General features: G+C 38.9%; 2 protein-coding genes across 5 annotated transcripts; both read left to right on the top strand.

Annotated features, from left to right (window-relative positions):
• Positions 1–5,743: 5,743 nt before the first annotated feature.
• On the top strand, positions 5,744–17,060 carry hnrnpa1a (heterogeneous nuclear ribonucleoprotein A1a). Of its 3 annotated transcripts, none has more exons than XR_006928723.1 (12): positions 5,744–5,878; positions 6,650–6,766; positions 7,080–7,226; positions 8,722–8,932; positions 9,017–9,109; positions 9,199–9,252; positions 9,331–9,402; positions 9,493–9,648; positions 9,741–9,872; positions 9,978–10,061; positions 13,459–13,541; positions 16,432–17,060. XR_006928723.1 is itself a non-coding variant. In XM_046875454.1 (11 exons), the coding sequence occupies exons 1-10, from the start codon at positions 5,867–5,869 to the stop codon at positions 10,052–10,054; spliced, it is 1,071 nt and encodes a 356-aa protein (XP_046731410.1). In that variant the 5' UTR covers positions 5,744–5,866; the 3' UTR covers positions 10,055–10,061; positions 11,553–11,723. The 3 variants fall into 3 exon arrangements, 1 of the variants encoding a protein (XP_046731410.1); XR_006928722.1 differs by lacking the exon at positions 16,432–17,060 and adding an exon at positions 14,196–14,297; XM_046875454.1 differs by lacking the exons at positions 13,459–13,541; positions 16,432–17,060 and adding an exon at positions 11,553–11,723.
• Positions 17,061–23,325: 6,265 nt separating this feature from the next.
• Positions 23,326–26,688, top strand: smug1 (single-strand-selective monofunctional uracil-DNA glycosylase 1). 2 transcript variants are annotated; one of them, XM_046874592.1, is made up of 3 exons: positions 23,326–23,475; positions 25,176–25,476; positions 25,808–26,687. In XM_046874592.1, exons 1-3 carry the CDS (start codon positions 23,450–23,452, stop codon positions 26,333–26,335), a joined length of 855 nt encoding a protein of 284 aa, XP_046730548.1. In that variant the 5' UTR covers positions 23,326–23,449; the 3' UTR covers positions 26,336–26,687. The 2 variants fall into 2 exon arrangements, with proteins under 2 accessions (XP_046730548.1, XP_046730549.1); XM_046874593.1 differs by having other exon boundaries at positions 23,338–23,475; positions 25,179–25,476; positions 25,808–26,688.
• Positions 26,689–27,101: the final 413 nt, after the last annotated feature.

Raw genomic sequence — 27,101 nt, 5'->3', positions numbered from 1 at the left:
GTGTGTGTGTGTGTGTGTGTGTGTGTGTGTGTGTGTGTGTGTGTGTGTGTGTGTGTAATGAGCTGATGTAAATGAAAGTCTGCAGTAAAACTGGGCTTTAAATTGCTGCAGGATCCAATAATAAATGATGAAAAGCCTCATTATAATAATAAACTCCTGCTGCAGAAGAAACATGGCTTTCTCTCTCTCTCTCTCTCTCTCTCTCTCTCTCTCTCTCTCTCTCTCTCTCTCTCTCTCTCTCTCTCTCTCTCTCTCTCTCTCTCTCTCTCTCTCTCTCTCTCTCTCTCTCTCTCTCTCTCTCTCTCTCTCTCTCTCTCTCTCTCTCTCTCTCTCTCTCTCTCTCTCTCTCTCTCTCTCTCTCTCTCTCTCTCTCTCTCTCTCTCTCTCTCTCTCTCTCTCTCTCTCTCTCTCTCTCTCTCTCTCTCTCTCTCTCTCTCTCTCTCTCTCTCTCTCTCTCTCTTTCTCTCTCTCTCTCTTTCTCTCTCTCTCTCTCTCTCTCTCTCTCTCTCTCTCTCTCTCTCTCTCTCTCTCTCTCTCTCTCTCTCTCTCTCTCTCTCTCTCTCTCTCTCTCTCTCTCTCTCTCTCTCTCTCTCTCTCTCTCTCTCTCTCTCTCCCCTCCCCCCTCTTTCTCTATCCCTCCCTCCCCTCTCTCTCTCTCCCCTCCTCTCTCTCTCTCTCTCTCTCTCTCTCTCTCTCTCTCTCTTTCTCTCTCTCTCTCTCTCTCACACACACACACACACACACTCACACACACAAACACATCCTTGCCTCCTGCACCCTCATCCTTACTCCATCTTCATCTCTTCATCCTCCTCTCCTCAACTTCATCCCTCCACATCTTCATCCTCTCCTCAACTTTATCCTCACCACATCTTCATCCTCACCACATCATCATCCTCTCCTCAACTTCATGCTCTCCTCAACTTCATCCCCTCCACATCTTCATCCTCTCCTCATCCTCAGTCAATGTAAATGTATTTAATATTCGTGTTTATGCAAAGTAAGAATGTAAATATGCATAATTCATGTAAACATCAGAAACATATACATTGAATAAAAAATGCATTCTCTGACTCACACAGAAGATTTTTACTGTCATATTAAATTATTTGAACGTTATTAATGTAATTATATTTAATGAGCTGAAACCTCGTTACGTCATTTCCGGATTGAACCCGAAATCCCGCTGCAGTTTCCTGACCCACGTGACTTCTCCTGCTGGAGGCCTGAAAAGCTCGTGCTTCACTGTACAAGTCATAAACCAGAGCAGACACAAATCTTCTGGGCTTCGGAGCTTCTCCTCGTGGGAGAGACGGAATTTCCTCAGTCACGTGCATAAAAACACGACCTGCGGCGTTTCATGGCTTTTTCTTTGAACTCATTCGAGTTTGTGTTTTATTTCAGTGGTGAAAATGATCTGAGGATCGAGATGAGAAGAAGCAGGAGAACTGAATGAATATTTCAGCACTGCTGTGTGAAGAAGCAGCAGGAGACCAGAGCTGATCTTCTCTCCTTCATTTCTCTTCTCTTTTCTTTTATTTGCTAATAAAACCGGTTTGTGATTATTAGTTCTGCACGGTTGTAAAATGAATCAGGCGCGTGCACTAAACCGTGTGTGTTGTGTTCATTTACTAATTTTATTTCATATCACAAAAAATGTACAAATCCGCTGTAAATATATTTAATTCATTCATTTATTTTTGTTGATTATTTCTCATAAATTGTACTCGTGAGCAAAAGTAAAAAAAAAAGAAATAAAAATAAAACTATTTATATAAAATTATAAAATATATTATTATACATTACATAATTCTCTATGATTATAAAGAATTCTCTAAAACAGCTCATGTGTGTAATATTTGAGAAACGGAATGTTGTGAACTCATAAATTAAGATGTTGAAAATTAATTTTTCACCAAACATTCAAATCATCAAATTCATACAATTACATTAAAATATCGTGTTTTGTTTTATGTTTTTATTTCAGACAGGAAACAGTGTTCATTTTCATTTTTATTTGTTAAAAATAGAGTTTAGTGTCAGACAAAAAAATAATTAAATAATTCACTTCCACTGAAATATATATCAATTTTATTTGTTGTTTAAATGGTACTATATATTTTTATTTAATTTATATTTAGTCTATATGATTTTATTCATTTAATTAATTTGGTCTGTGTATTTTTTTTGTAAAATATCAGTGAAACCAAAACATTCAAATTATTTAATACTTGTTTCCTTTTTTAAAATTATTTAAAAAAAATCAAATCATTTTAGTATTTTTTTTCTTGTTGATAATGTTCATAAAATATTTTTACTGGATAATTTTATAATCTTTTATTTTTATGAGGGTTTTTGTGTCTCCATCATTTCTTTTGACTCCATTTTGATGTTTGAACTTCAGATACTTTTTTTCTTCTTCTTTAGTTTCAAACCATTTAAAAGCAACACAATGAATTGAAATTATATTTAAAAAACACCAAATTTACCCATATACACACACATATATATATATATATATATATATATAATTTGTCTGGAAGAATAATTGAATCATGGATTTGTAGGAGAGATTAATTTAAGAGGTAAAATTTCCTGCTCTTTTGTTTGCAGGATTTTTCTGTCCTCTTGCAGCTTTGCTTCTATTTCTGTATGTTTTCCTTTGTGGGTTTTAAACGCGCACACGCACGCACGCACGCGCACACACACACACACACACACACACACACACACACACACACACACACACACACAGTTTTATGGCTGTAATCTGGCTCTGCTTCTGCCTCCCATCAGCTCTGCGGCTGTAATTTACCTCTAACCGAGACATCAACCAATCAGGAGCCAGCAATAAATTCCCCTCTGTCTAATCTCAGCCAATCAGGAGCGAGCTTTAAATCACAGCCGTCAGGTAACGACCAATAGCACGACAGTGGCTACAAATCTATCAGCAAGTGAACAGAGGGAGTGAATTACTGATACTGCAGGAGAGAGAGAGAGAGAGAGAGAGAGGGGAATGTGTAATAAAAGGAGGTAAAGGGTGAGTGTAAAAACAGGGGGAAAGGTAGAAGATAGATGAAACTCGGAAAAGAAAAGAGAGAGAACGTAAAAGAAAAGAGCGATAGAGGGAAGAATGGCACAAAAAAAGAAAACAGAAATGTGTTGAGATGAGGTGAAAAGAATGGAGCAGGAGAAAGAGGAGTGAAAAGAAAAAAGCCTAAAATGAGTGAGAGATGAGAACAGAGATGAACTGAGAGATGGAAGAAGAAAAGGAAAGAGAACAATAGAAAGAGAACTGATTGGACATGAATTGCAATTAACAAAATAGATAGAAAGGAGGAAGAGGAGAACATCATCATCATCATCATCGTTTTCTTCTTCATCATTAGTCGCGTGCAAAGTCGTTATTTGAGTGAAAACAGGGGTGAAACAAACATGGCATACGTGAACACACACACACACACACACACACACACACACACACACACACACACACACACACACACACACACACACACCCGAGACCATACCAGCAGGTGGCAGTAGTCTGTATTTCTCATGACTGTCTCCAACTTTCCTCCTTCTACAGCCGAATGTTTCAGATTTTGTCTCATCACTTCAGATCTCCAGTTCCTCTGTTTTCATGAGAAGTTGCTCATCTAGACTTGTTTCCATGTTGGAGGTTTGGATTTTTGGCCACAATTCCTCCATGAAGAACACTTCTGACCACACTTCTCCAGACAGCGTATAGCTGTACCCGAGTCCCACTGGTTTCCTCTGGTTCTTGCTGATGGCACTGCTGGACATCTGGTGTGAACATGCAGCATTCTGATGATAATGTGTTATAATAGGAATGTGTATAATTTATTTGCAGATCTTCTCACAATCCTTTTTATTTTCTTGCCAGAAAATTGTAACAAACTTAATGATTTAGTTTGCAACTTGTTTGATTGACAGGTTTCTGGACTAATCAGGTGTAAGGGTCAGGGAAAAGACAGTTTTGCACATATTTTGCATTGTGTATTTGCTCAGAATTTACATGTGATTTACATTCTATGTGTGCGGATTTGCATTAACATGATTCTCGGATTAGATTAGCAAAACAAAGACTAAAGAATGACCAGAAAGGCGTCGACACTTTCACTCCATTTTTTTTTTATATTGAAAGCAAAAAAAAAAAAAAAAAAAAGGAGAAAATAGCTTTTTGATTGTTTTGAACACAAAAACAAAGAGAAAATTAATTATTTATGAATTTCCTCCCCTCGTTTTTATCACACACAGTGTAAGATTCACAATCTCACAATATCAAAAATGACCAGTTTCCTAACAGGCACAATATTTTCATAATTTAACATCCAAACCCCCATGAAGTCACTGATGGATTCTGTGCTGGATGGGATGTGGGAGCACAATGTATATGATGCTGGACTTTGGATCAAAAGGTTGTTAGTTTAAATCCCTGCACCACCAACCTGCCACTGCTGAGACCTTCAGCAAGGCCTTTAACCCTCGACTGCTCAGTGTATAAATAAGATGATTAATTATAGGCCAATCTGGATAAGGCTGTGTTCCAAAATGACATAAATGTGATGTCAATGGTTAATAGATTTTTCTGAAACAAAATACAAATGAACACGACATACAGGGCCCCAGAATCACACACATCTCTACTACTTCCTCCATAACATCTCAACACACATTTAATAAGTACGTATATGACAGGATTTGATAAACCCACAGCTGTCAAACAGTAAACTACAAACAGCCACATTTATAATCAAGTGCAGCCGATAGAAAAGCAGCTTGAACTAATGGAGCCGTGTTTTACAAACGGTTTTGATGTTAAAATTGTAAATAACGTGGGTCATTTCTGCATTTTGTTTCTATCTTGTAATTGTTGTAGCGTAAAATGACGATTGCTCGTTTTCCTGCGTTCCGGCAGTAGTTTTGGCGTTAAACGTGATTAATCCACTCCCTCACGTGTTCAGGTCACAATCATGAGGTGTAGATTTAAGACTCACTCTGCTCACAAGAAAGGACTTTATTTATCTTTGTTTACACACTGTCACCTTTAAAAAAGTCCCCTTGAGCAGCAACGTGGTGCTCCCAGCGTTCCCACCACTTCTGGAATGTGTCCTGGAAGTTTGGATCTTCATCATGAAGATCATGAAGTCTGCAGAAGCCAAATTTGGCGAGTAGGGTGGTGTGAGATCATGTTTCCGGTGTGAAACTCACGTGTGAGAGTTGAGACTTACGTACGTGTCTTTTGGCACACTGACTTATGAAGGTCGGTGCTCCCTGTGCCTGTGCGTGCAGCCTCGTGTTACAAAACCTGTCTCGAAACTTTTTTCAAACTACCTCGTAGTTATGCACAGAATATGACCTGCAGTGGAATGTGAACCTGAAGAGCAACAAAACCAAAAACACATGAACAATATAACAATTTAAGGTGCAGAAAAACAGACAAAGGAAGCAGATAAAGTCAGTATGAGTTAGTTTAGATTTTTAAAGCCTTTTTATATATCAGATAAAAGCATAAATTGTTTGTTAGTGCGAATATATTTGTCTTCATTGCCCTGTTTTTTATTTATTTATTTATTTATTTATTTCTATGGATATTCTATGCATGTTCTTCTCATATCCACAATACGCATGTCAACGTTCCTTTCCATTCAAAAACCCAGCGTGCGTACGCCATTTGCGTGCGTGCCGGGGGGCCGGACTGACCAATCAGCGTCGAGAAGCGCCGTCTGCGTCAGGAAGCACGACAGGGTCGCGTCTCCCGTGCGTGATGACGTAATCATCTCTTTCTGAGGCGCAGTCGGTCGAGCCGAGCCGCGTATCCGATCAGCACCGAGCCGCCGCCATGTCAAAAGAGGTGCCATTTATTATTATTATTATTATTATTATTATTATTATTATTATTATTATTTATAATGTGTTGTTTATTTGCCGTGTATTTTTTTTATATCGCGAAAAAAAAAATCTTTGTAGCATGGATGTTGATATTATTTATTTATAACTGTGTAAATTTGACTCTGCTGCATGTTTTGTATATTAAAATCATATAAAAAATCATTTGACTGTGTTAGTAATAATAACTATATCTTGCACGCAATTCATGCACGATTGAACCTTTGTCCTGGGTTGAATTCCGAATGGCTGTGTTTTATTCGCGAAGTGCACTAGATAGGGCGCAGAGCGTGTTTCAGTCGCGCCCTGTGTAGTGCACAAATGTAGCGGTAATGGAGTTAATTGGGACCGAGCCGCCGTCTTTTGTTATTGAATTCAATGGTCTTTGTCACAGAGGCTTTTCTCCATTCAAAAGTGTCCATGATTATTTATTAAACATCTTTAATAGAGATGTGAGGTTTATTTTCCAGTGTTATAACGGTTATGATCTGAATTAGGCCCTTTTTTCTCTCTCTGAGAGGTGTGGGGGTGAAGGACTGGGATGAATCCTCACATCCTGTATCCTGTATTGAATAGAAATGCACTTCCGTTTTAAATAATAATAATAATAATACAAAATAATGATTCCTGGTGGTTTTGTTGTTTCCATTCTTCTCAGATGTGCACGTTTCCTTTACATTTGTGCATGTTAATAATCTAATAATCTAAATCTCTTGTGTTTTGTGTCTCTGTGAAGACGCCTCGTGAACCAGAGCAGATGCGAAAGCTCTTCATTGGGGGTCTGAGCTTCGAGACAACAGATGAGAGCCTCCGGGCGCATTTTGAACAATGGGGAACTCTGACAGACTGTGTGGTGAGTGTGACTTCCCCCCGTCTGGGAGACTCTCCAGGACATGCTGCTAAAGCGAAATAATCAGACACTGAATGTTTATTTAAGAGTAAAACATTGGAGCTTTTATCCTTTTATAGTTACATTCATTCTCGATGAAACGAGTGTGTGGCCCCTTTCTTTTACTGTCTCTTTTTTCTTCTGTCTGACACTGGAGACTCCTTCCACACACTCCTTCCCTGAGCTACGGAAACAATATCAGAACGAGCTGGTTGATTTACACGTATAATCCGCAGCTGCACGTCTATAAGACTGACCCATGGGCGTATTGTTACAGGTGATGAGGGATCCGAACACTAAGAGGTCGAGGGGGTTCGGCTTCGTGACCTACAGCTCGGTGAACGAAGTGGACGCGGCGATGGACGCGCGACCTCACAAAGTGGACGGGAGAGCCGTGGAGCCCAAAAGAGCCGTCTCGCGAGAGGTGATCACATTTCCCTGCGCTTTCTTTTCAACCTGTAACAGTATTATTAATGTGATGTGTATGGATGACTGGTGCTTCACCTCCACACGGTGGGGTTCCTGAACCTTCACCTTTTGCTTCCCTTTTTATAATTAGTATATTTGTTATTAATATTTTTGTAATTAGTGTTTTTGTAAATAATATAATAGTAATTTATATATTTAAAGAAAGTGATTAATGTGTGAAAGCCTCAGTTGATCTGCAGCGAGTGTTTCAGTGTGATGACTTCATGTTAGGAGGTCATGGACGGGTCATGATCGTTTTTGCTACTTTTTGAAAATTAGACATGGATGAGAACCTGCACCATGAACCAGTCACATGTTACCTTTGATTCTTTATAGAAAATAGAGATGAGAACCGCCAGAATTACGCCATTAAGTTAAGATCATGGTGCTGGATGAGGTCAAGGTTGGCAAAAAAAAGGGTGTTACCAGGACTGGACTTGTCTGGACCAGACTGAACCGGACTAGCCTGGACTGGACAGGACTGGCCTGGACTGGACTGGACTAGCCTGGACTGGACTGGACTAACCTGGACTGGACTGGACTAGCCTGGACTGGACTGGACTGGACTGGACAGGACTAGACTAGCCTGGACTGGACTAGCCTGACTGGACTGGACAGGACTAGCCTGGACTGGACTGGACAGGACTGGACTGGACTAGCCTGGACTGGACTGGACAGGACTGGACTGGACAGGACTGACAGGACTGGACTGGACTGACAGGACTGGACTGGACTGACTGGACTGGACAGGACTGGACTGGACTGGACTGGACAGGACTGGACTGACTGGACTGGACTGGACAGGACTAGACTAGCCTGGACTGGACTAGCCTGGACTGGACCGGACTAGCCTGGACTGGACTGGACTGGACTGGACTAGCCTGGACTGGACAGGACTGGACTAGCCTGGACTGGACTGGACTGGACAGGACTGGACTGGACAGGACTGGACAGGACTGGACTGGACCGGACTAGCCTGGACTGGACAGGACTGGACTGGACTGGACTGGACTGGACAGGACTAGCCTGGACTCGACTGGACTGGACAGGACTGGACTGGACTAGCCTGGACTGGACTGGACTAGCCTGGACAGGACTGGACTGGACTAGCCTGGACAGGACTGGACAGGACTGGACTGGACTAGCCTGGACTGGACTGGACAGGACTGGACTGCACACCTTTATTCGTCCCACAGTGGGGAAATCTGTGTTACAGCAAAAAAAAAAGAAATGTGTAAATATATATAAAAACAAAGTAGAGACAAAATAAAAGTATAAACATTACAGTGTATAAATACAAAAGAAAAAGTAATAATTTTTAAAACGTGTGTATTATCATTTCAGCAGCTGTGAAAATCATTGTTGTTTGGGTTTTGGCACCATTAAGTCGAGATGCCGTTCAGATCAAATGTTATTTTTAAATTAAAATAAGATTAATAATGTATTTTTAGGACTCGTGCAGGCCGGGCGCTCACTCCACGGTGAAGAAGATCTTTGTTGGAGGAATCAAAGAGGACACGGACGAGGAGCACCTGCGTGACTACTTCTCTCAGTTCGGCAAAATCGAGGAGGTGAACATCATGACCGAGAAGAACAGCGACAAGAGGCGGGGTTTCGCCTTCGTTACGTTTGAAGACCACGATTCGGTGGACAGGATAGTCAGTGAGTATCTCGCACGCAGACGTGGTGATGAACTGGCCCTGGAGTCACGAACATCATAATGAATGAATAATTTCTTGGTTCCAGTTCAGAAGTACCACACAGTGAACGGGCACAACTGTGAGGTGAGGAAAGCGCTTTCCAGGGAAGAGATGAACAGAGTGTCCATGAACAACAGAGGTGAGAGAGAAGGAGATGTTATTTTCTGAGCGTTATGTTTGAGAGTAATGGTGAGATAACGGACTCCGGCGTGTCTCGTGCCGCTGTAGGAAGTCGCGGAGGCAGTGGAGGAAACTTCGGCGGTCGAGGAGGAGGATACGGAGGTGAGAAGTTTTCTGAACGCTGAACCTCAGGAGCGTAGGTGGAGCAGTGTGAGGTTTTAAATGGCGTTCTCTCTGCAGGTGGATATGGAGGAGGTGGGCGTGGTGGATATGGGGATGGAGACGGATATGGAAACGGTTACGGAGGAAACGGTGAGAAGGTTTTAGGATGCTATGAAAAACGCTGACTCGTGGTTGTTCTATTGGATTTGTTTGTATAATAAAGTGAGAAATTTGTAACAGGTGGGTACGGGGGAGGTGGTCCTAGCTACGGCGGTAACCGTGGATACGGAGGGGGCGGCGGAGGCGGGTATGGAAACCAGGGCGGGGGTGGATACGGAGGCGGGGGATACGACAACTACAATGGAGGAGGTGGAGGTGGAGGAAACTACGGAGGAGGTTTGGGTTACGATTGATGTTCTTTGGTTTGTCTTGTTGTTTGGTGGAGATCATCAGCACTTTATAACGAGAGAAAAATACAACTCTTGTAGGAAACTTTGGAGGCGGCGGCGACTATAACGACTTCGGCAACTACAACAACCAGTCGTCATCTAATTACGGCCCGATGAAGGGAGGAAACTACGGAGGTGGAGGACGGAGCGGCAGTGGCGGCCCATACGGCGGTGAGGGTCAATTTCACACAATCCACCCACCACAAGCCAGTATGTGAGCTTGTGTGAACGAATCCAGTGTTGTTGCAGTGTGTACTGATTAAAATGGTCTTGTAGGCGGCTACAGCGGTGGTTCCGGGGGCAGCGGCGGTGGCGGTGGTTACGGAGGTGGATCTGGAGGAAGGAGGTTCTAAGTTCTGGGTAAGAATCGTTCTTATGCACTTCAGAGTCTCACCACCAGGTTCTGTGTTCTAGCTTCCATCACTTTACTTCATAAGAAGAACCATCAGTAGATCTGTGGTGACACGGAACGTGTGTGTGAGAGTGTGTGTGTGTGTGTGTGTGTGTGTGTGTGTGTGTGTGTGTGTGTGTGTGTGGTCTAACAGGTTCAGCAGCAAACCTTCAAACATTCACGTTAGCAAACAAATGGTTTCTTAAAATTTGTAATCATCAGAAAAATCCCCAAAATTTGTTCACGCTTAATTCCCAAAACTCCTAAACAACACGGACCCTGATTTTCCTCAAGTCGCATACGACTCTTGGTGTACACCGGAAGCTCCGCCCCTTTCCTCGTCTCATATTCTTCTTTTCTTTTTTTTTTAATTCGCCGCTCGTTTGATCGTTATTGTTCCTTATACACAGATTAATTCATTTCAAAAGCTGCGTGTTTGATCGTTATTAGTGATGTCATATTACACACGACCAGTTCAGAACCTGATCCTGACGTAACAATCGAATGGTTTGATCAAAGTGTGAACCTGAGCTGCTGTTTTGTGTCCTGAAATAGTTCAAGCGTTCAGAACTGATTTAAACAGATTTGTACAAACCACAATTATTTTGTCGTTCCTCGTTTTCCCTTTTCTGTAAAGAGCGAGCGTTCGTGTCGGCAGTTTAGTCCGTACCTGAGGTTTGAAGGATTAATCGGTCATCCGAAAGCTTTCAAGCAGATCAAACTCTGGTAGAAGTCTCCGATAGTGGATTTTACCGATAACTAATTATTCGACCGATCGTTTAAAAAAAAAAAATGAATACTGGATAAAAAAACACTCTGTAAAATAGTACTGAACTTTATTACAAAAATAGAAAACGGTACTAAATCATGAAAATGTGCTAAATGATATAAATATGAATGTATTCATTATATTATTAAATAACAAATTGTAAATAACTAATGTAATAGAACTCGCATGTAAAAACAAACACGTGATGTCGGTGAGTCGCCTCTAGAGGCCGCTCTCGTGTTGGCAGCGGACGCAACCCGGAAAAACTATCAGTATGGATGTTTGCACATAGTTCCAGCAATCCACTATCGGTGATGATTAATCAGCAAAACCGATGAATCGGTCGACCTCTACTCTGTGGTTTAGGAGGTGATCTGAATCAATGTGTGTCCTCATTCAGGGGAAACCTGGTTGTACGTTTTATCTAATGACATGAAGTTGTTTCCTGGTGAATTCTGGACACGAACGTCGTTCACTTAAAACCAAAATAATAATAATCGAGTTGCGTTGTTCTCCAAGAGATGCACGTGAACAACAAAAATGCGCTCGGGTCCAAACCCTTCCCTCGCTGAAGGTTTGCTTCTGTGTAGCTCATGATTGCGTATTTAGAAAACCAAAAAAAAAAAAAAAAGCAAAGGAAAGCAGAAAGGATCAGTGTGTAACAATGTGTTATGTTCATATTGTCCAACAGGCCACAGTACTTAGGAGAGGAGAGGAGAGCCAGAGAGAGGAGGATGAGGATGATGATGATGAGGATGATGATGACAGGGAAAGGAGAGAAATGAAAGAAGCAGGTTTACACACCTAGAATCTGCTCAGCGATAATAACACCTGCCACACACCATGAAACGTGTATGATAGAGAAGAAAGAAAAAAAAAAAAAAAATCATCTTTTGGTCAGGGGGTGGGGGTGATTAGGGGTCGGAGGTCAGTGGTGTGTGTGGGTTTGGGTTTTTTCATAAGTCTAAACTCATTTTGGAATCTGGACGAAATGATTTTTATTGTTGGAGCTTTTTAGTGTAACGTTTGATGTCCTGTGAAGTGTAAAATCATTCCATTCCGCTTTTTAGGGAACTTCCTTTTATTTTATTACTTTATTTTTCGACTTTTTTTATGAACTTTGGGGGGTTTTTACTGTAATGCGCCATCAATCAAGAAGAAATAAATCGCTCATGAGTTTTTATTTATTTATTTATTTATTTATTTATCTCTGTATTTCTCAGTGTTTTTACTTCGACTACGTATTTAAAAGAAGCGATACGGCGTGATGTTCACTACAAATATTCACAATACCAACACAATAAAAAGGACAATAATATACTAATTGTACACTTTCAGTACTGAAGCTAATTATTTACATCCCCTCTGAGTGTTTTATTCCTCCTATACCGTAACGATTTCTCAGCATGTCCGCTTCTTTTCATTAAACACTTAAACACTCGTTCAGGGTTTCCTGAAAAACATCTTCTTGAAGTGTAAACTCCGCTTTATAAGTTACTGCGTCACCTCTAAACCTGGAGACTCCTCCCATACACGTATGAGCTCGAAACATTACACGTTACAAAGTTCTGACACTGGAGACTCCTTCACCTCACACATGGACACCAACAGCCGGTTTTGTATATTTTCCAGCAAAGCGTGAGTTCAGCACGTTCCTGAACAAACCCGTTCTCAGGGAAATGGTAGGTGTTCAGAAGGTGTTCATTCGTTTTCTATCACAGCAGCTCTGAATGTTTCTCGCCAACATCTGGCAACCAAGCTGATTTTTTTTGTTGTTTGTCTTATATTAGTTTAAAGAAGGATGAATGAGAGGCGGTTAAGCGTTTATAGCTGCTATAACATAAGTGAAAACAGGAACTAGCGCATTTCCCTGACGCTCCACAACATTACATGGAACTATAAGTGGATAAAAAGCACATGCTGTAGTCAGGACATGTTCTCACTGATTTACAGGTCCTACTAGGATGATCTCAAAAGAAGGTTACTTTAAATTAGATGTTCATGTTGAGCAGGTGAGACCACGCCCACCTCTCGTTTAGGTAATTAAACATCTTAAACACAAAGAAATGATTTTGATGTGCAGCTCCTGTAAACTTCTTATTAGTGCTGAATGATGATGAGACTCTTGAGTGCATCAGCGGCGTAGTTCAGTCTTCAAACCAGCGCTTTCACGGACGCTTGCCAGATGTGTCCAGTGAGCTGAGGTGCCAGCTGAAGGAGCCAGCCGATTAGGAAAAGCCTAGCCAATGAGAAGAGACGGAGGGAAAAACATCCGTCGTACAGAAGAGAGGAGGAAAAGCGATAGCTGAAGGGAGTCTGCAGCTCAGACAGAGTGAAAGCTTAATTTCTCATGTGAGACTAGCGAGAGTGAGGGTTTAAACGTGCAGGACTGGTAGGTAAGAGGACCACGGGTTCTCTTTTACATGTTTCTTTCATTCATCTATTTATTTAGTTTGTTTAAAAAAAATCTACTGGTCCAAAGAAAACTAAAGCAGATGTGTGATGTGTTCACTGGTGGTGCATGAGACTCCAGACCTCAACACCAACTTCTCTTGTGTTGGGTTTTTCTCCTGATGCACGTGTTTCTTCTTTAACAGATGACAGAACCAGAGTATGGATTCCTTTCTTCTGTGTGGAGGTTCCTTTAGGGCAGAAAGCTGGAGATGTTCTCTCTTAGAAGGTTGGTCCTTATTTTCTGTATGTATATATTAGTTTTTTTCCTTTTTTAAAAGCTGCATGGATTTTGAGAAGAAGAGCAGAATTTAAAAAGCGTCATGAAAACGAAGCCTTGTTTTGTTTTAACACGTAAATGCTGGAATAAAGTGATGATCCATGACTGAAGCATTACACCATTATAATGCTTCACCTCGGGCTGTTCTTCACCCTCACAATCGTGCACCAACATCCTGTAACACCTCACACCTGGACCATTGATTAAATAAAGATCTAGTTGTGGCTAATAATTAGTGAAAGATATCGAAAACATCTAAAAATAAATAAATAAATAAATAATAAATGTCAATTCAAACATATTTGTGTCTACAGAGATGTTCTGTACAGGTGATTGGGCAGGAACTACAACACAACAAAGACTGAAGATTTTAGAGAACCTTGTTAAAGTGTAGAGAACCTTTTGGTTCCCATTTGATATTAAATCTTTCAGGGGGTTTTTTATAGTAGAAATGCTACAAAGAACTCATTGAGAAGCTTCATTTTAGCTTTAATTTGTAATTTTTTATAATCCGTTCCCTGGAACTCACATTAGATATTTATTGACTTTTGGATATTTATTGATCGATAAACTCAATCTGATTGGATTTCTTTTTCCTCTCAGGGTGTTTCAGGACCAAATGTTTGCTGCTGGATGAAGTTTTTACCTTTTTATTACTCTAAATTATGATTTTTATACGTTTTATAATAAAATTTACAAGCAAAACTCTTTTTGATCTCTTTCCTCTGCACTACATCCAACATACATTTAAAAATAATAATAAACCCGAATTATTATATACTAATTATTATATATTATTATTATATTATCATTATATTATATTTCCTATATTATAATTGTTATATATTAAATTATTATATTATTATTATTATTATTATTATTATTATATTATTCTTATATTATATTTCCTATATTATAATTGTTATATATTAAATTATATTATTATTATTATTATTATTATATTATATTTCCTATATTATAATTGTTATATATTAAATTATTATATTATTATTATATTATTCTTATATTATATTTCCTATATTATAATTGTTATATATTAAATTATTATTATATTATTATTATTATTGTAATTATTATATAATAAATTATATATTAAAATATTATATTATTATAATTTATTATATTATTCATATTTAAACAGTAGGTTTGTATTTAATTTTCAACCCATGAAAGGGTTTTTTGCCTCATGCTGGTTCTCAGGAAACAGATGTCTCAGATCTAAACCATGGTGAGAAATGTTTCCTGCTCATCCGTTCTTAACTTCTATTTAAATCCTCGGTTTTATTCGTCGAAGCTTCTGAAGAATTGTGAGCTCCATAAAACTGAAGCTAATGCGGTTTTTATCTAAAATCCATGCGAACCTGTCGGCTGTGACTGAGGAGGAAGTTGGAGCTTCTTGTTTAGAATTAACGTTCCTTCACAAAGAGTTCAGGAGATGAAGCTGCTCGAGTGAAATGAAACGGAGTTTATGGTTAATTCAGGGTGAACTGGAGATTCTGTACATTTCTGTACGTGAACTAACCAGTGATTGATGAAGATCAGACTGAAGTGGAGAAGAGATGAGGAGGAAATAAAAAGGAAATACAGTGAATATGCAGGAAATTGTCTCCATCCAATGTGTAGGTTTATATATGGATGAATTTCTGTTCCAGCTCAGAAGTAGTGTGTGTTGTGTGGGTTTTGAAGTATTGGGACACCTGACTTTTCCAGCCAGATGTGGATCTTCCTCAAACTGTTGCACTGTCACTATTGTGTAGGACGTCTTTGGATGCAGTAGCATTACAATTTCCCTTTCGCTTGAACTAGGAGACCCAAACCAGTTCCAGCATGACGGCGCCCCTGTGCACAAAGCCAGCTCCATGAAGATCTACATGGATTTGGTGGAAGATCTCCTGCTCTAGAGCATCAACCCTATTGAAAACCTTTAGGATGATTTTGAATGCTGACTGCACCCCAGGGCTCCTCACCTTCTCACCTACATCACTACTTGACTTCTCCAAAAAGACTTAGTGGAACATCTTCCCAGAAGAGTGGAGCTTAATATAAGAGCAAATGGTGACTAAATGGTTGTTCAGGAAGCAAATAGAAACCTTATTGGAGCTCTGGTTTTATTAGAGAAGTTCTATACATCTAGAAATGTCTGTAGTCATTTATTTATTTATTTTTAGTAAAAAAAATAACTGAAATATCACATCTACAAGTTTTCACACTCTTCAAGGTTCCTTCCAATTCTCTTGATCGTTGCTGGGGTTTAAGGTTTCTACACCTTGATTAGAGTCCAGCTTTGCTAAATTAAACTGATTGGACATACTTTGGAAAGGCACAAACCTCTGTATAGCTGACAAGACATCCAAAACCAAGCTGTGAGGAACTGGTGGTGGAGCTCAGAGACAGGATCAATGCAAGGCACAGATCAGGAGAAGGTTACAAAAATACTGCACATTCATCTTCAAGCTTCAGGTCTAACATTTCTAACTCTTTAGAGAAAATAACACGTATATCTGTTTATTAGTTCATATTTATTTACATCTCCGTCAACCAGCGTTTCATCCCTGCTTTTTTATTGATCTGATTCATCACAGCCTGATGAATTAAAAGAACCACCAAAACCCCGTGTCCTGCAACTGGCCATGCCCCCAGACTCGTCCACGTCTCTTTGTTTCTCAGTCTGAGAGATTTGTGCTCAGCTTCATGAACGTGTCTATCTTGGGTATCCTCCAGGTTTCATTTCAGACCACCAGAACAGTGCTTGAACTGAAGTCCTTCTCATTTACTCCTCACACCCTTGTTTAATTTTCTTTTCATTTCTTTCATCCAGCCAGGGATCATCAGAGGTTTTGTGTCCTAACAAAGCAGTCCCTCCCTTTTTCCATCCACATGTCCATCCAGGCCTCCTTCAATCCCTTCATCCCTCGCTGTCGGTTGGATCAGATGAGAAATTCTTCAGGTTGGCGATGGAGCAGAAATGAGGCTAAGTTCTTCTTCTTTGGTTTTTCCATGTGGTGCTGTGTTTCTCTGCTGGCTCGATTTCTGAGAGTCAGAAATAGAAACCCACCCAGGGGAAATACACAACATTACACAACAACGCCATGAAATAACACACTGCGTTGTGTAACTGCTTTTACACATTCCATGGCAGTAGAAGAAAAAGCAATGATTCGCTCTAAATGATGATTCTGGAGTCACATCTCAGGCTGGTTCTGTGCTGAAAGTCACTGCTGTGGGTTTTGGCCCTGTTTCATTATTATTACTGTTTTTGATCAAACATTCAAGTGAAGTTCAGGGATGCAAAATAATGCGACGAATGCTGTCGAGAAGTAACAATAAAATCATGAAATAATCCGATTCGATTTGACCTTGTGGAACAGCTGAAGGTCTCGGGGGGAAAATCCGCTTAAAAAATGTAAAGTAAAAAAAAACCTGAGCGAAAATAAAAGGGTGAAAGAAGTTCGGTTCGTCCAGTGTTCTGTTCACACTCTGAAGAATAAAACCGCATTCACTGGAACTGAAGTTCATGTGAGTGCAACACTTTTAAATCTGTTCTTATTTTAAGAAATAGAATTGTGAATAAAGCTGAGGAGAGAAGACGAGTAAAGAGAGAGGGAAGGAGAGAAAGAGAGAAGGAAAAAAAGGATGGTTTTCTTCCTCATCAAATCCTTCAGTTATTAATGAACACAGGATCAGAGTTTATTATTCTCCACCTCTAATTTATACCCGTTTATTCATTCTATTAAAATGATTCCTAAATCCAAAATTCAACAAATTAAATGTGTGTTTTGACTCTGCATTATTTTAAAAAGTCTTAAACTTCTCTGTTAATCCAACATTAGTTTGTTTTAGGTGAAGTGTTGTATTAATAATGATGTAAATAGAAGGTCTTTATAAGGACAGTAAAACCGGGTGACTGTGTGAGCGGGTGTGTGTTTAATGCACTTCGGTTCTTCAGCCGCTCCTCATTCCTCAGATGCCTGAACACAACGGCTGTGTGAACAGACGACCATAAACTCAGGCCCGAGGCAAGTACGTGTGTGTGTGTGTGTGTGTGTGTGTGTGTGTGTGTGTGTGTGTGTGTGTGTACGAGAGATAATGCATCGACTGGCATTTTAATTTTCAGTGTATTTATTGCTGAACATTTTTGATAATTTGGTGTCTGTGGTGGTCTAAATAAACATATTAGTGTGTGTGTGTGTGTGTGTGTGTGTGTGTGTGTGTGTGTGTTTTGACCATGTAGTATTTGAACTGTGGTTTTCTGGCCTCTGTGTTAACTCGAATTTTCTTCTGATCTTTTAGTAAAAGTGACATAAACGTTATTTATACAAATTTACAACAACTTGTTATTGTTGCTGTTGATTTGTTGTTAATATTGCTTTATGTTTATTATAAGTGTGTGTGTGTGTGTGTGTGTGTGTGTGTGTGTGTGTGTGTGTGTGTGTGTATATACGTCTAATATAAACTAGCAGTGAATATAAATATTTATTTTATACTATTACATATTATCTAACACATGTTGCTTTTTTTATACAAAAATACCGCTTAATAATGATCATTTATTTTTTTATTATTATTATTTTTAGTATATATCTTTATAAACAAATGTCAGAATTAAAACTCTTCATTAACTACAGTCACCATAGCAATTAAAAAAGCAGTTTTATTTTACATTTCATTAACATTAGACTTCATTGTGACTCAACAAAACACAGGACGTGGATCTTCGTGAATGTTCAGGTCGGTTGCAGCATGATGTTCGTGTTTTCTCTCGGATTGAGAGTGTTGCTCTGCTGAAGACCACCAGGGGGCGCAATTGATTTGTTTTCCGTCCTGACTACGGCTTAATGTTCAGAGTTCTCGAGGTTCTGTAGCGGAAATAATCCCTTTAATTTAAATACTCAGAAAATTAAATACAAACACACTCCTCTATTACTCTTACAAATTAACTAGTAATAGTTTAATAATTATTCATAATGTTTATATTGTAATACAAATCATTTCATATTTTTATTTTTTTGAAAAACAGAATCTTTCCTATATAATAGAAAATTTAACACTTTTTTAATTTATTTTATCTATGTAAAACCTCAGAGTACTTGTGTGATTGGATAACGCTAGACTGATTGATAATAAGCCCCGCCCACTCAGTCAGCAAGACTGTTATAGTCCCAGACAGGCGTCTCATCCGGGCTCTAAATTCTTAAACTCTTACAGCTATTTTAGCTAGCTAGCAGTAACCTTACATTATACACACACACACACACACACACACTTGTCCTGATACTTTGTCGTTTCTATGGTAACTACTCATTCATCTGGATGGAAAAGTTTTAACTAGAGTTCTTTATTTAACCAAGAGACGTGACTGTAACTGCTGATGTGGTGAAGGTTCAGTGTCTGAAGTGAAGCTCTGCAGTAAAGTTTACGTTTCTTTGCGGTTCCTCTGTGAATTAAAAAAGAGCGACAAATGAGGGAACGAGTGTTGATCGCTGCTACAGCGTAACTTCATCTAGCTAGCTAACAGCAACCTCGTTTGGTCACTTTAGCGAGCTACAGAAAACCTCCTGCAAAAACTTTACCTAAGTAGCAGGGACTCAGTAGTCATTTTATTTGGACACTAATCATTTCCTTTGTGGTGTTTAATCAGAGATAGAACCTCTGATGGTAATGAGACTTGCTGAGGAAAATATCTCTTGGTGTTTGCTAGCCAGTAATAAATAACCTTAAGTTGAAATCATAGCCATCATGCAACAATCTCCAACATGGAAGCTATTTGTTTTTTTCCAAGGGTCTTTAATGCATTTGTGTCATTGATGGTTTATTTTTACAGAGAAACTTGGCTAGGAGATTCTTTTCAGGAAGACCAGCATGTACTTCATGTTCCTGGTCTTGAGAAATTTCCACTGTCTCACATTTCCTAATTAAAATCCATAAATTCAATCACAAGAAAAAAAAAAGAAAAACAGCCATGACTTCTGCAGTTAACCTTCTGAGATGTCAGGGATCACTTGAAAGGTGACCTGAAGTTCTCTTAATCCTCATAAATATTGTAGAAATTTTTAGCTAGCTATAGGATGCTACTAATAGATATCTAAAGCTACCACAGGATATCACTGACTGCTAGCTAAAGTTACATCATGTAATTGCTAATCTAATATTAATGCTAGCTAGGTAAGCTACCACTGTGAAGGTCACTATGGAAAGTTACTATTCATTAGATATACAGCAGAAGTGTTTCGCTAACGTGCTAACATTATCACATCACTTGGGATATTTAGCTCATTTAAAGGTAAATGTAGCACAGGTAATGAATGCTAGCTGTTTACAATTGGATAAAGAGATTTTTGATAGCCATCTAAAAGTACCACAGGAGGTCACAGCTGGCTGAATCTAATACCGTATTCACTTCAGAAATGTTTCACAGCATCATTTTAATGATCAAACCTGTTTATAGTTCTTTGTGTTTTGTCATAGCCGTACTGACCAGGAGAGGCTTCACATGTTTCATGTCCTCAGATCATATTAATATGCACTCATTTATTATTTTCTGTTACTCAGAAAACCCGCCCACATCAATAAACAGATGTTATTCAATCGTTCACACTCTTCAATTTGCTGTTTGTCATTCATCAGTGTAATAATGAATCATTTGCAGGTCGTGTTTTTCACTCCTAGACCTTCAGTGGTGTCCTGCCTGAACCAATCCACCACTTAATCCATCATTATGATGCTACGGTATTAGAAACCACCAGTGTTATAGAGAAGTGCAGTAGATCAGAGCTGCATCACACACAGGATCTCATACACTGAGAATGAACGTCATCACTAAAGCAAGAAACCCAACGAACACAATTCAACACGTCTCCTTTCACTGGAGCCACAACTGCACCTCCCTCATACATCATCTCCAGCAGAAGCCTTGGTTTTCACCTCACCACATCACCCCGGGGTTTCCTGCGTTTCTGTGCTTTATTTTCGTGCATCACGGTTTTCCTGGGATTTTGAAATAAATGCAAATTGTGTGTTTTTGTGCAAATTATACAGGAAAGAAAACACAAGTATAAATGGGTCATGAAAAAGCTTAACAACTGTGTTGAACTGTTTTGGTGACGTTTCCTCACGATGTCTAGCTTTTCTTGAAAAGTCCATCTTGTAAATGTGCTTGGAAGTGTTTCTGCGACTAAATCAATTTCTTCTCCTTTGGCAGCTGTTGTGGAATAAAAAAAAGGTATTAAATCCACACATTTGAACTTGTGCAGTTTGCTACAGATGCGGGTTGAACTGCGACTAGTGCGCACTCTGACCATCCAATCAGAGGATGGAAAAAATGCAGACGTTCTCGTTTGCTTGCTTGAGGGTCTCAGATTGGCCAACTTAAAATCTTTGATTAAAATAACAACTTTGAGTTAAATGTAGTTCCTGCTACAGCCACCCACTGTGCTGCTTTTGAAGGTCTGAAGGGGGATTTTGACCCTGGCAACATGTGATTGCTGAAAAATAATTGTATAGAAACTCTAACACAAACATACACTACTGGAAGCAGAGCTCCCGAGAGAACAGCTATGAAATGAGTGATTCTGAAGCCTTGCTGGCCCTGGCGGCCTGCCACTGTAGTTAATGAACCGTTAGTTCTGCCTGTTGCCATGGTTACCCAGCATCAGGACCTTTGCAATAGCTGTGCATTAGAGGCGTCCGAGAATGAAAACCTGTCAGCCAATTGGAATTGAGTATAAAACCAAATAGCATCATCTTAAAAAGCAATAACATCATCTTAAAATACACACATCCAATATTTTCCCTGTTCCATCTTTACTTTCACATTCTTCTCCTCTTCCATTCTTCATCCTCATATCTCTCTCTCTCTCTCTCTCTCTCTCTCTCTCTCTCTCTCTCGTTTTTTTTCCTTTCATTGCTCAGTGTCACTGTAGGACTGTGACCTTTGACCTCAGGCTGGTTCAGATGGAGGTCAAGCCTAAAGACTTCTTGCATTTGTGCTAGACACCTTTTTTTTTTTTTTTGTCTGTCATTGCCATGGCAACAGAAGCAGACGGCGAAGAGAGATAGGGATCTCCTCGAATGTGGCACTGCAGAGAATATCTCACTTTTCTCTTTTATTCATTCTCTCTCTCTCTCTCTCTCTCTCTCTCTCTCTCTCTCTCCCCAGAATAACAGGGCAGGAATGTGGACACACACACACACACACACACACACACACACACATGTAAAATGCCACACGGGTCCAAAACACAGCCAGGGTAAATCATGGTAATTATTGGGTGTTGATGAGTTTGATCAGCTCCTGCAGTGGTGTAGTGGACGATGGAATCTTCTGATCCGGTTGGGTCTTGTGCAGTGGTTTTCTGGCGAAAGTGAGATCATGAAGCTGAAAGAAGAAGCCGGAGGTCATGTAAAGTGTGGGGCTTTGTCCTGGGGTAAAAACCTGTGCTAAAGGTCGACCTTTCCTTTGGAGAAAACCGGAGAGGAAGAGGTCATGTGTGGAAGCAGCATCAAGGTCAAATAAAAGACACAAGGAGGAGTAGGGTTTATTCCACAACACATTTTTTATTTCATTGGACTTGACATTCTTTATCAAAGCTACCTTCATGCTTCCATTGTGCACCACAGAACCCACGGGACAGACAGAACAAACATGGCTGCTGATTGAGAAAGTTTTCATCTGCTGCACTGCTTCTCGGTTTGAGTTAAAAAACATTGTTGGCTGGATTAGCATGCTAACATCAACTAGCACTTGAATTAATTCCTTGAAGCTGCATGTGTTCATCACATCCGTGTTTAATGTTCTACTCGTGGGTTGGTGAACCTGCCAGAACCTGGTGTTTATTTTTCACTGTTTATTGTGTGCTAGCTCTTAGACTTCTGCTCTTTAGCACTTCACTAATAATACTCATGATTAGATACAATTAAAGAGAAGTGTGTGTGTGTGTGTGTGTGTGTGTGTGTGTGTGTGTGTGTGTAAGAGAGAGAGAAAGTGAGACTAATGTAAATGTATTAGCTAGACATCTATAATAACTAGGATTATTGGATGATAATTGGGATATTAGCTAATATTTCTAATGTTAGCTAAAAGCTAGGTTAATTAGCTAATAACTATGTATGTTATCTAATATTAGTGATATTAACTAGTGGTATCAGATGATAATTAGGGGTATTATTGATATGTTGGTATGTTAACCAATAACTGCATGTTAGCTAACGCTAGATATTTTAACTGAAACTAGTTACCTGTTAGATGATAACGAGGGGTATTAGCTTTTAACTGTGTATGATAGCGACTAATTAGATGTTAGCTAATAACTAGTTAAATTGAATAGTAATTAGTATTACTTAATAATACTTCTGTATATTAGATGATAGTTATATTAAATAATGATTATAAATATTCGATGATATTCAGTGATAAGGACATTAGAAGTTTTTAGGTGATAAATTCAGGAAGGCCTTGTATACATAGTCATAGTTTTTACATCTTTTCTCCTGAATACATTTTAATGTTAGTGATGTGTAGAAGATGTGATGTGTAGAAGATGTGATGTTGTGAGATCAGTTGTGGGTTTGTGTTCACACAGCATTAGGTGTGTTATAAATGTGCTAGTCAGAAGTAGTCTCTTGTTCATGCTAGGCACATTAAGAGCTTCTACTTCTTAAATAATGGACCCTTTGGTGTGAAAGTCCTCACAGAGTCTAAAATTAAGTCTTAATTAAATCAGTCGACTTAAAAATCTGCGTTAAAGGTGTTTGGAGACGCCAGTCTGTTTGTGTAAACTACACATCCCAGAATGCACCACGGCTTCATAGTCCTTTTGTTGCCGGAACGCTAGTGGAGAATGCTAGGACACAATGATCCTCCGAGGTAAAAACAGATTCTTTTGTGTATTAGTTGAGTGAAATAGATAAATATATAAACGGACAGAAGAGCATGAACTTTTTATTTCTTTTATTTCGCTAGATTGGATTTTAGTGTCTGATAAACGCGTGCAGACCGGAAGCGCTGCGGCTCTTTTGTTATCTGCAGCACAGCGAATTTTAGGAGAATTAAGAAGTTAAACATTTAGTCATATAAACTATAGAGATAATTTAATGCTTTTTGCACATTAAAATATTTTTTTCTGCTCCAGTTTGTGATAAAATCCCAAACGTGTTGGATTTACAGTACAACACACAAAGTGTATAGAGGAACTCGAGAGTCACGTGACCATGACGTCACGGACTCTGGTTCAATTTCAGTATTTTATATATTAAATATAACATTACATATCTTACACTGTCACTGCACCTGAAATATAAATATTACATCCTTTTAACTGTTTATAACACACACCTTTAATTTAATTATATCAATAAAAATAATTTTTATATCTTTATATCATGCCTCATGTATCATAGAAAAAAAACATGTTTTTTGTATCATCTGCTTTTAAACGTTTTCTGTAAAAACAAACAACAAACTTCCCCACAAATATATGTCATCAATAAAAACAAGCCAATCACTATTCAGTCTGCAGTGATGGAATGACGTGTAGGTGTTTTGGGCGGGGCTTCAAATCTATTCAAAACACCTACACATCTGTCTTTCCATCACAAAACTTTATACTGTAAACCTACCTACTGTAAATTAACCCACTGTAAACTTTTCTACTGTAAACTTTTCTACTGTAAACTTTTCTACTGTAAGCCTTTATAGTCTAAAACTTTCCTCTGTAACCTTTTTATTGTAAACTTTTCCATTGTAACACTTTTTACTGTAAATCTTCTTACTGTAAAAAGTTTTACTATTAACTTTTCTACTATAAACTTTTCGATTGTAACCCCTTTAAACTTTCTCTTTTTTTTTTTGCATAAAACTTTATATTATTACCTTCTTCTACTATAACCATTTATACTGTAAAGTTTCCTACTGTAAACTTCATACTCAAGTCAAGGTAAGAAGCTTTTATTGTCATTCGGTGTCCAAGCTACTAAAAGGCATCAACCGAGTCCAAACAGTGTAAGACAAAAGACAAGAGAAAAACAAGACAGTACAGGACAGATACACAAAAAAGCACTAATCAGTATACATTCTATATAATAAGTTATCCAGTACAATTTGCAAAAAAACGAGAGAAATATAAACAAAGAGGGTTCTAATAAACATATAGACTTCTGTATAGTAGCAGTTGGTGGCAGTTTGAAATGTTTGCAAAACAGCAACTAGAAACTTTTCTACTGTGAATCTTTCTACTGTAGATCTTTTCTACTGTAACCGGTTTTAATTCACACATCCGTACTAAAACACCATCCAGGTTCTACCTGAGAAGGATCATATAGGACATGAACTGTGTTGAACTACTTCTAAAAAAAAAAAATAAACAATCTTTAGACTAATTAAACATGTAAAGAAAATCATTAAAGAAACTTCAATGAATTATTATTTTTGGTGTTAATTATTAGAAAGGTTACTGTTTTGTAGCAAAATTAATCTTTACTTATAAGAATTATTTATAACTCGTGTATTAACATTTTAAAATAACCAAAAGGATGAAATTTGTTTGTGTGTTTGTCTGTAATTGGCAGCAGGAAGGAGACTGGAGACCAAACTCAGGTGGAGGAACAGCAGTCGGAGAAAATCATCTTAAACTCTGATGAATTTTTCCCGAACTGTTCCCCAGTGGCAGCTCGGTTTCTCCAGGCCGAGCTGGAACTTAGTGCCTGTCTGCGAACTTTGACCTTCAGGGATCCGGTGCGTTATATATACAACCCGCTGGAGTACGCGTGGGACACACACCGTCTCTATGCTGAGAAATACTGCCACGGGAGACAGAGCGTCCTGTTCCTGGGGATGAACCCGGGACCGTTCGGCATGGCACAGACCGGAGTACATGCAACTCTTTACCTTCTACTAACATCTACTAATGTCCTACTAACATTTATTATAACCAAGAATGTTTTATTTAACAAAAAGTTACTTTCTAACAAAATAGTCTTTATTTATAGTTATATAAAAAAAGTCCTTGTCTGTATAGAGATGTTGATTTATCTCCAGAGTCTCCAGAGTCAGATGTTGTGGAGGTAAAGCTGTAATCTGAAGTTATTAGGACAGAAGTGAGATTGTGCTGTTGTAGGACATTAATCATCCTCAGTCACTTATTGTATTAATATTAATATATATTTTTACAATTTTTTTTGCTCTGAATTTTATTATTTAGGTTCCGTTTGGTGAGGTAAAGGCCACCCGCGATTGGCTGAAGATCTGCGGTGAGGTGGGTCATCCTCCTAACGAGCATCCGAAACGTCCAATCAGAGGCTTTCTCTGCTCTCAGAGCGAAGTGAGTGGCGCGCGGTTCTGGAGTTTTTTCCAGCAGGTCTGTGGAGAACCGCAACACTTTTTCCGTCATTGTTTTGTCCATAACCTGTGCCCTCTGATGTTCATGACCGAGACGGGGAGGAACGTGACCCCCCCCGAGATGCCTGCTGAAGACCGGGAGGCCCTGCTGCTCCACTGCGACGCTGCGCTGTGCCAGGTGGTACGTGCCCTCGGTGTTTCCATGGTGATCGGAGTGGGCAAGGTGGCAGAGCAGCGAGCTCGACGTGCCCTCGCTGAAGCCGGAGTGGAGGTGAAGGTAGAGGGTATCATGCACCCTTCACCCCGGAACCCACTGGCTAACAAAGGTTGGGCTTCTGTGGCTCGAACCAAGCTGGAGCAGATAGGGGTGTTGGATTTACTCCTCAAGTGACTGTATACTGATAGAATGTTTTTATTTGTATATATTGTTTTATATAAAGTTACACTACACTCACTGCATACTTTACAGTACAGTTAATCAGACGAGGCACGACCGGGGTCTGATACTCTCTCCATGGATAAAAGAGCTAACAAGCACAGAAGGTCCTTCAGCATCAGACTCAATGTTTTAAACCCCAGCGTCCAGCTTCGTTCAGCATCAGACTCTCTCAGAGCCTGGGAAGGAAGAAAGAAAGAAAGAAAGAAAGAAAGAAAGAAAGAAAGAAAGAAAGAAAGAAAGAAAGAAGCTATAAAAAAGAAAAAACTAAAAATTCAAATAAAAAGTTATAAAAAAGGAAAGAAAGAAAGAAAGAAAGAAAGAAAGAAAGAAAGAAAGAAAGAAAGAAAGAAAGAAAGAAAATTCAAATTCAAAGCTATAAAAAGAAAAACTAAAAATTCTAAAAAAGTTATTAAAAATGAAAGGAGGAGATAACAAACAAAAGCTGTAATAAGAAAGAAGAGTAAATAAAGAAAGAAAAATTGCGCGGAATTAAGTAATGAACGAAAGAAAGTTTACAAGAAAAATTAAAATGGAAGGAAGCAAAAAAGACAGATAGAAAGATAACTGGCCAATGGAATAAATAAATATTCACAATAAAAAGAAAGGAATGAAGAAAGATGAAGAGGAAAAAAGAAATACAGAAAGTTGTAAAAAAGAAAGAGATGTAGAGAAAGACGTACATTTTCTTTTAGGTGCTGAATTTATCACTTTAGTGTGT

Source organism: Silurus meridionalis, chromosome 19 (assembly GCF_014805685.1).
Source record: "Silurus meridionalis isolate SWU-2019-XX chromosome 19, ASM1480568v1, whole genome shotgun sequence".
Classification (NCBI taxonomy): domain Eukaryota; kingdom Metazoa; phylum Chordata; class Actinopteri; order Siluriformes; family Siluridae; genus Silurus; species Silurus meridionalis.
This window is presented reverse-complemented; position numbering and strand designations above follow the sequence as displayed.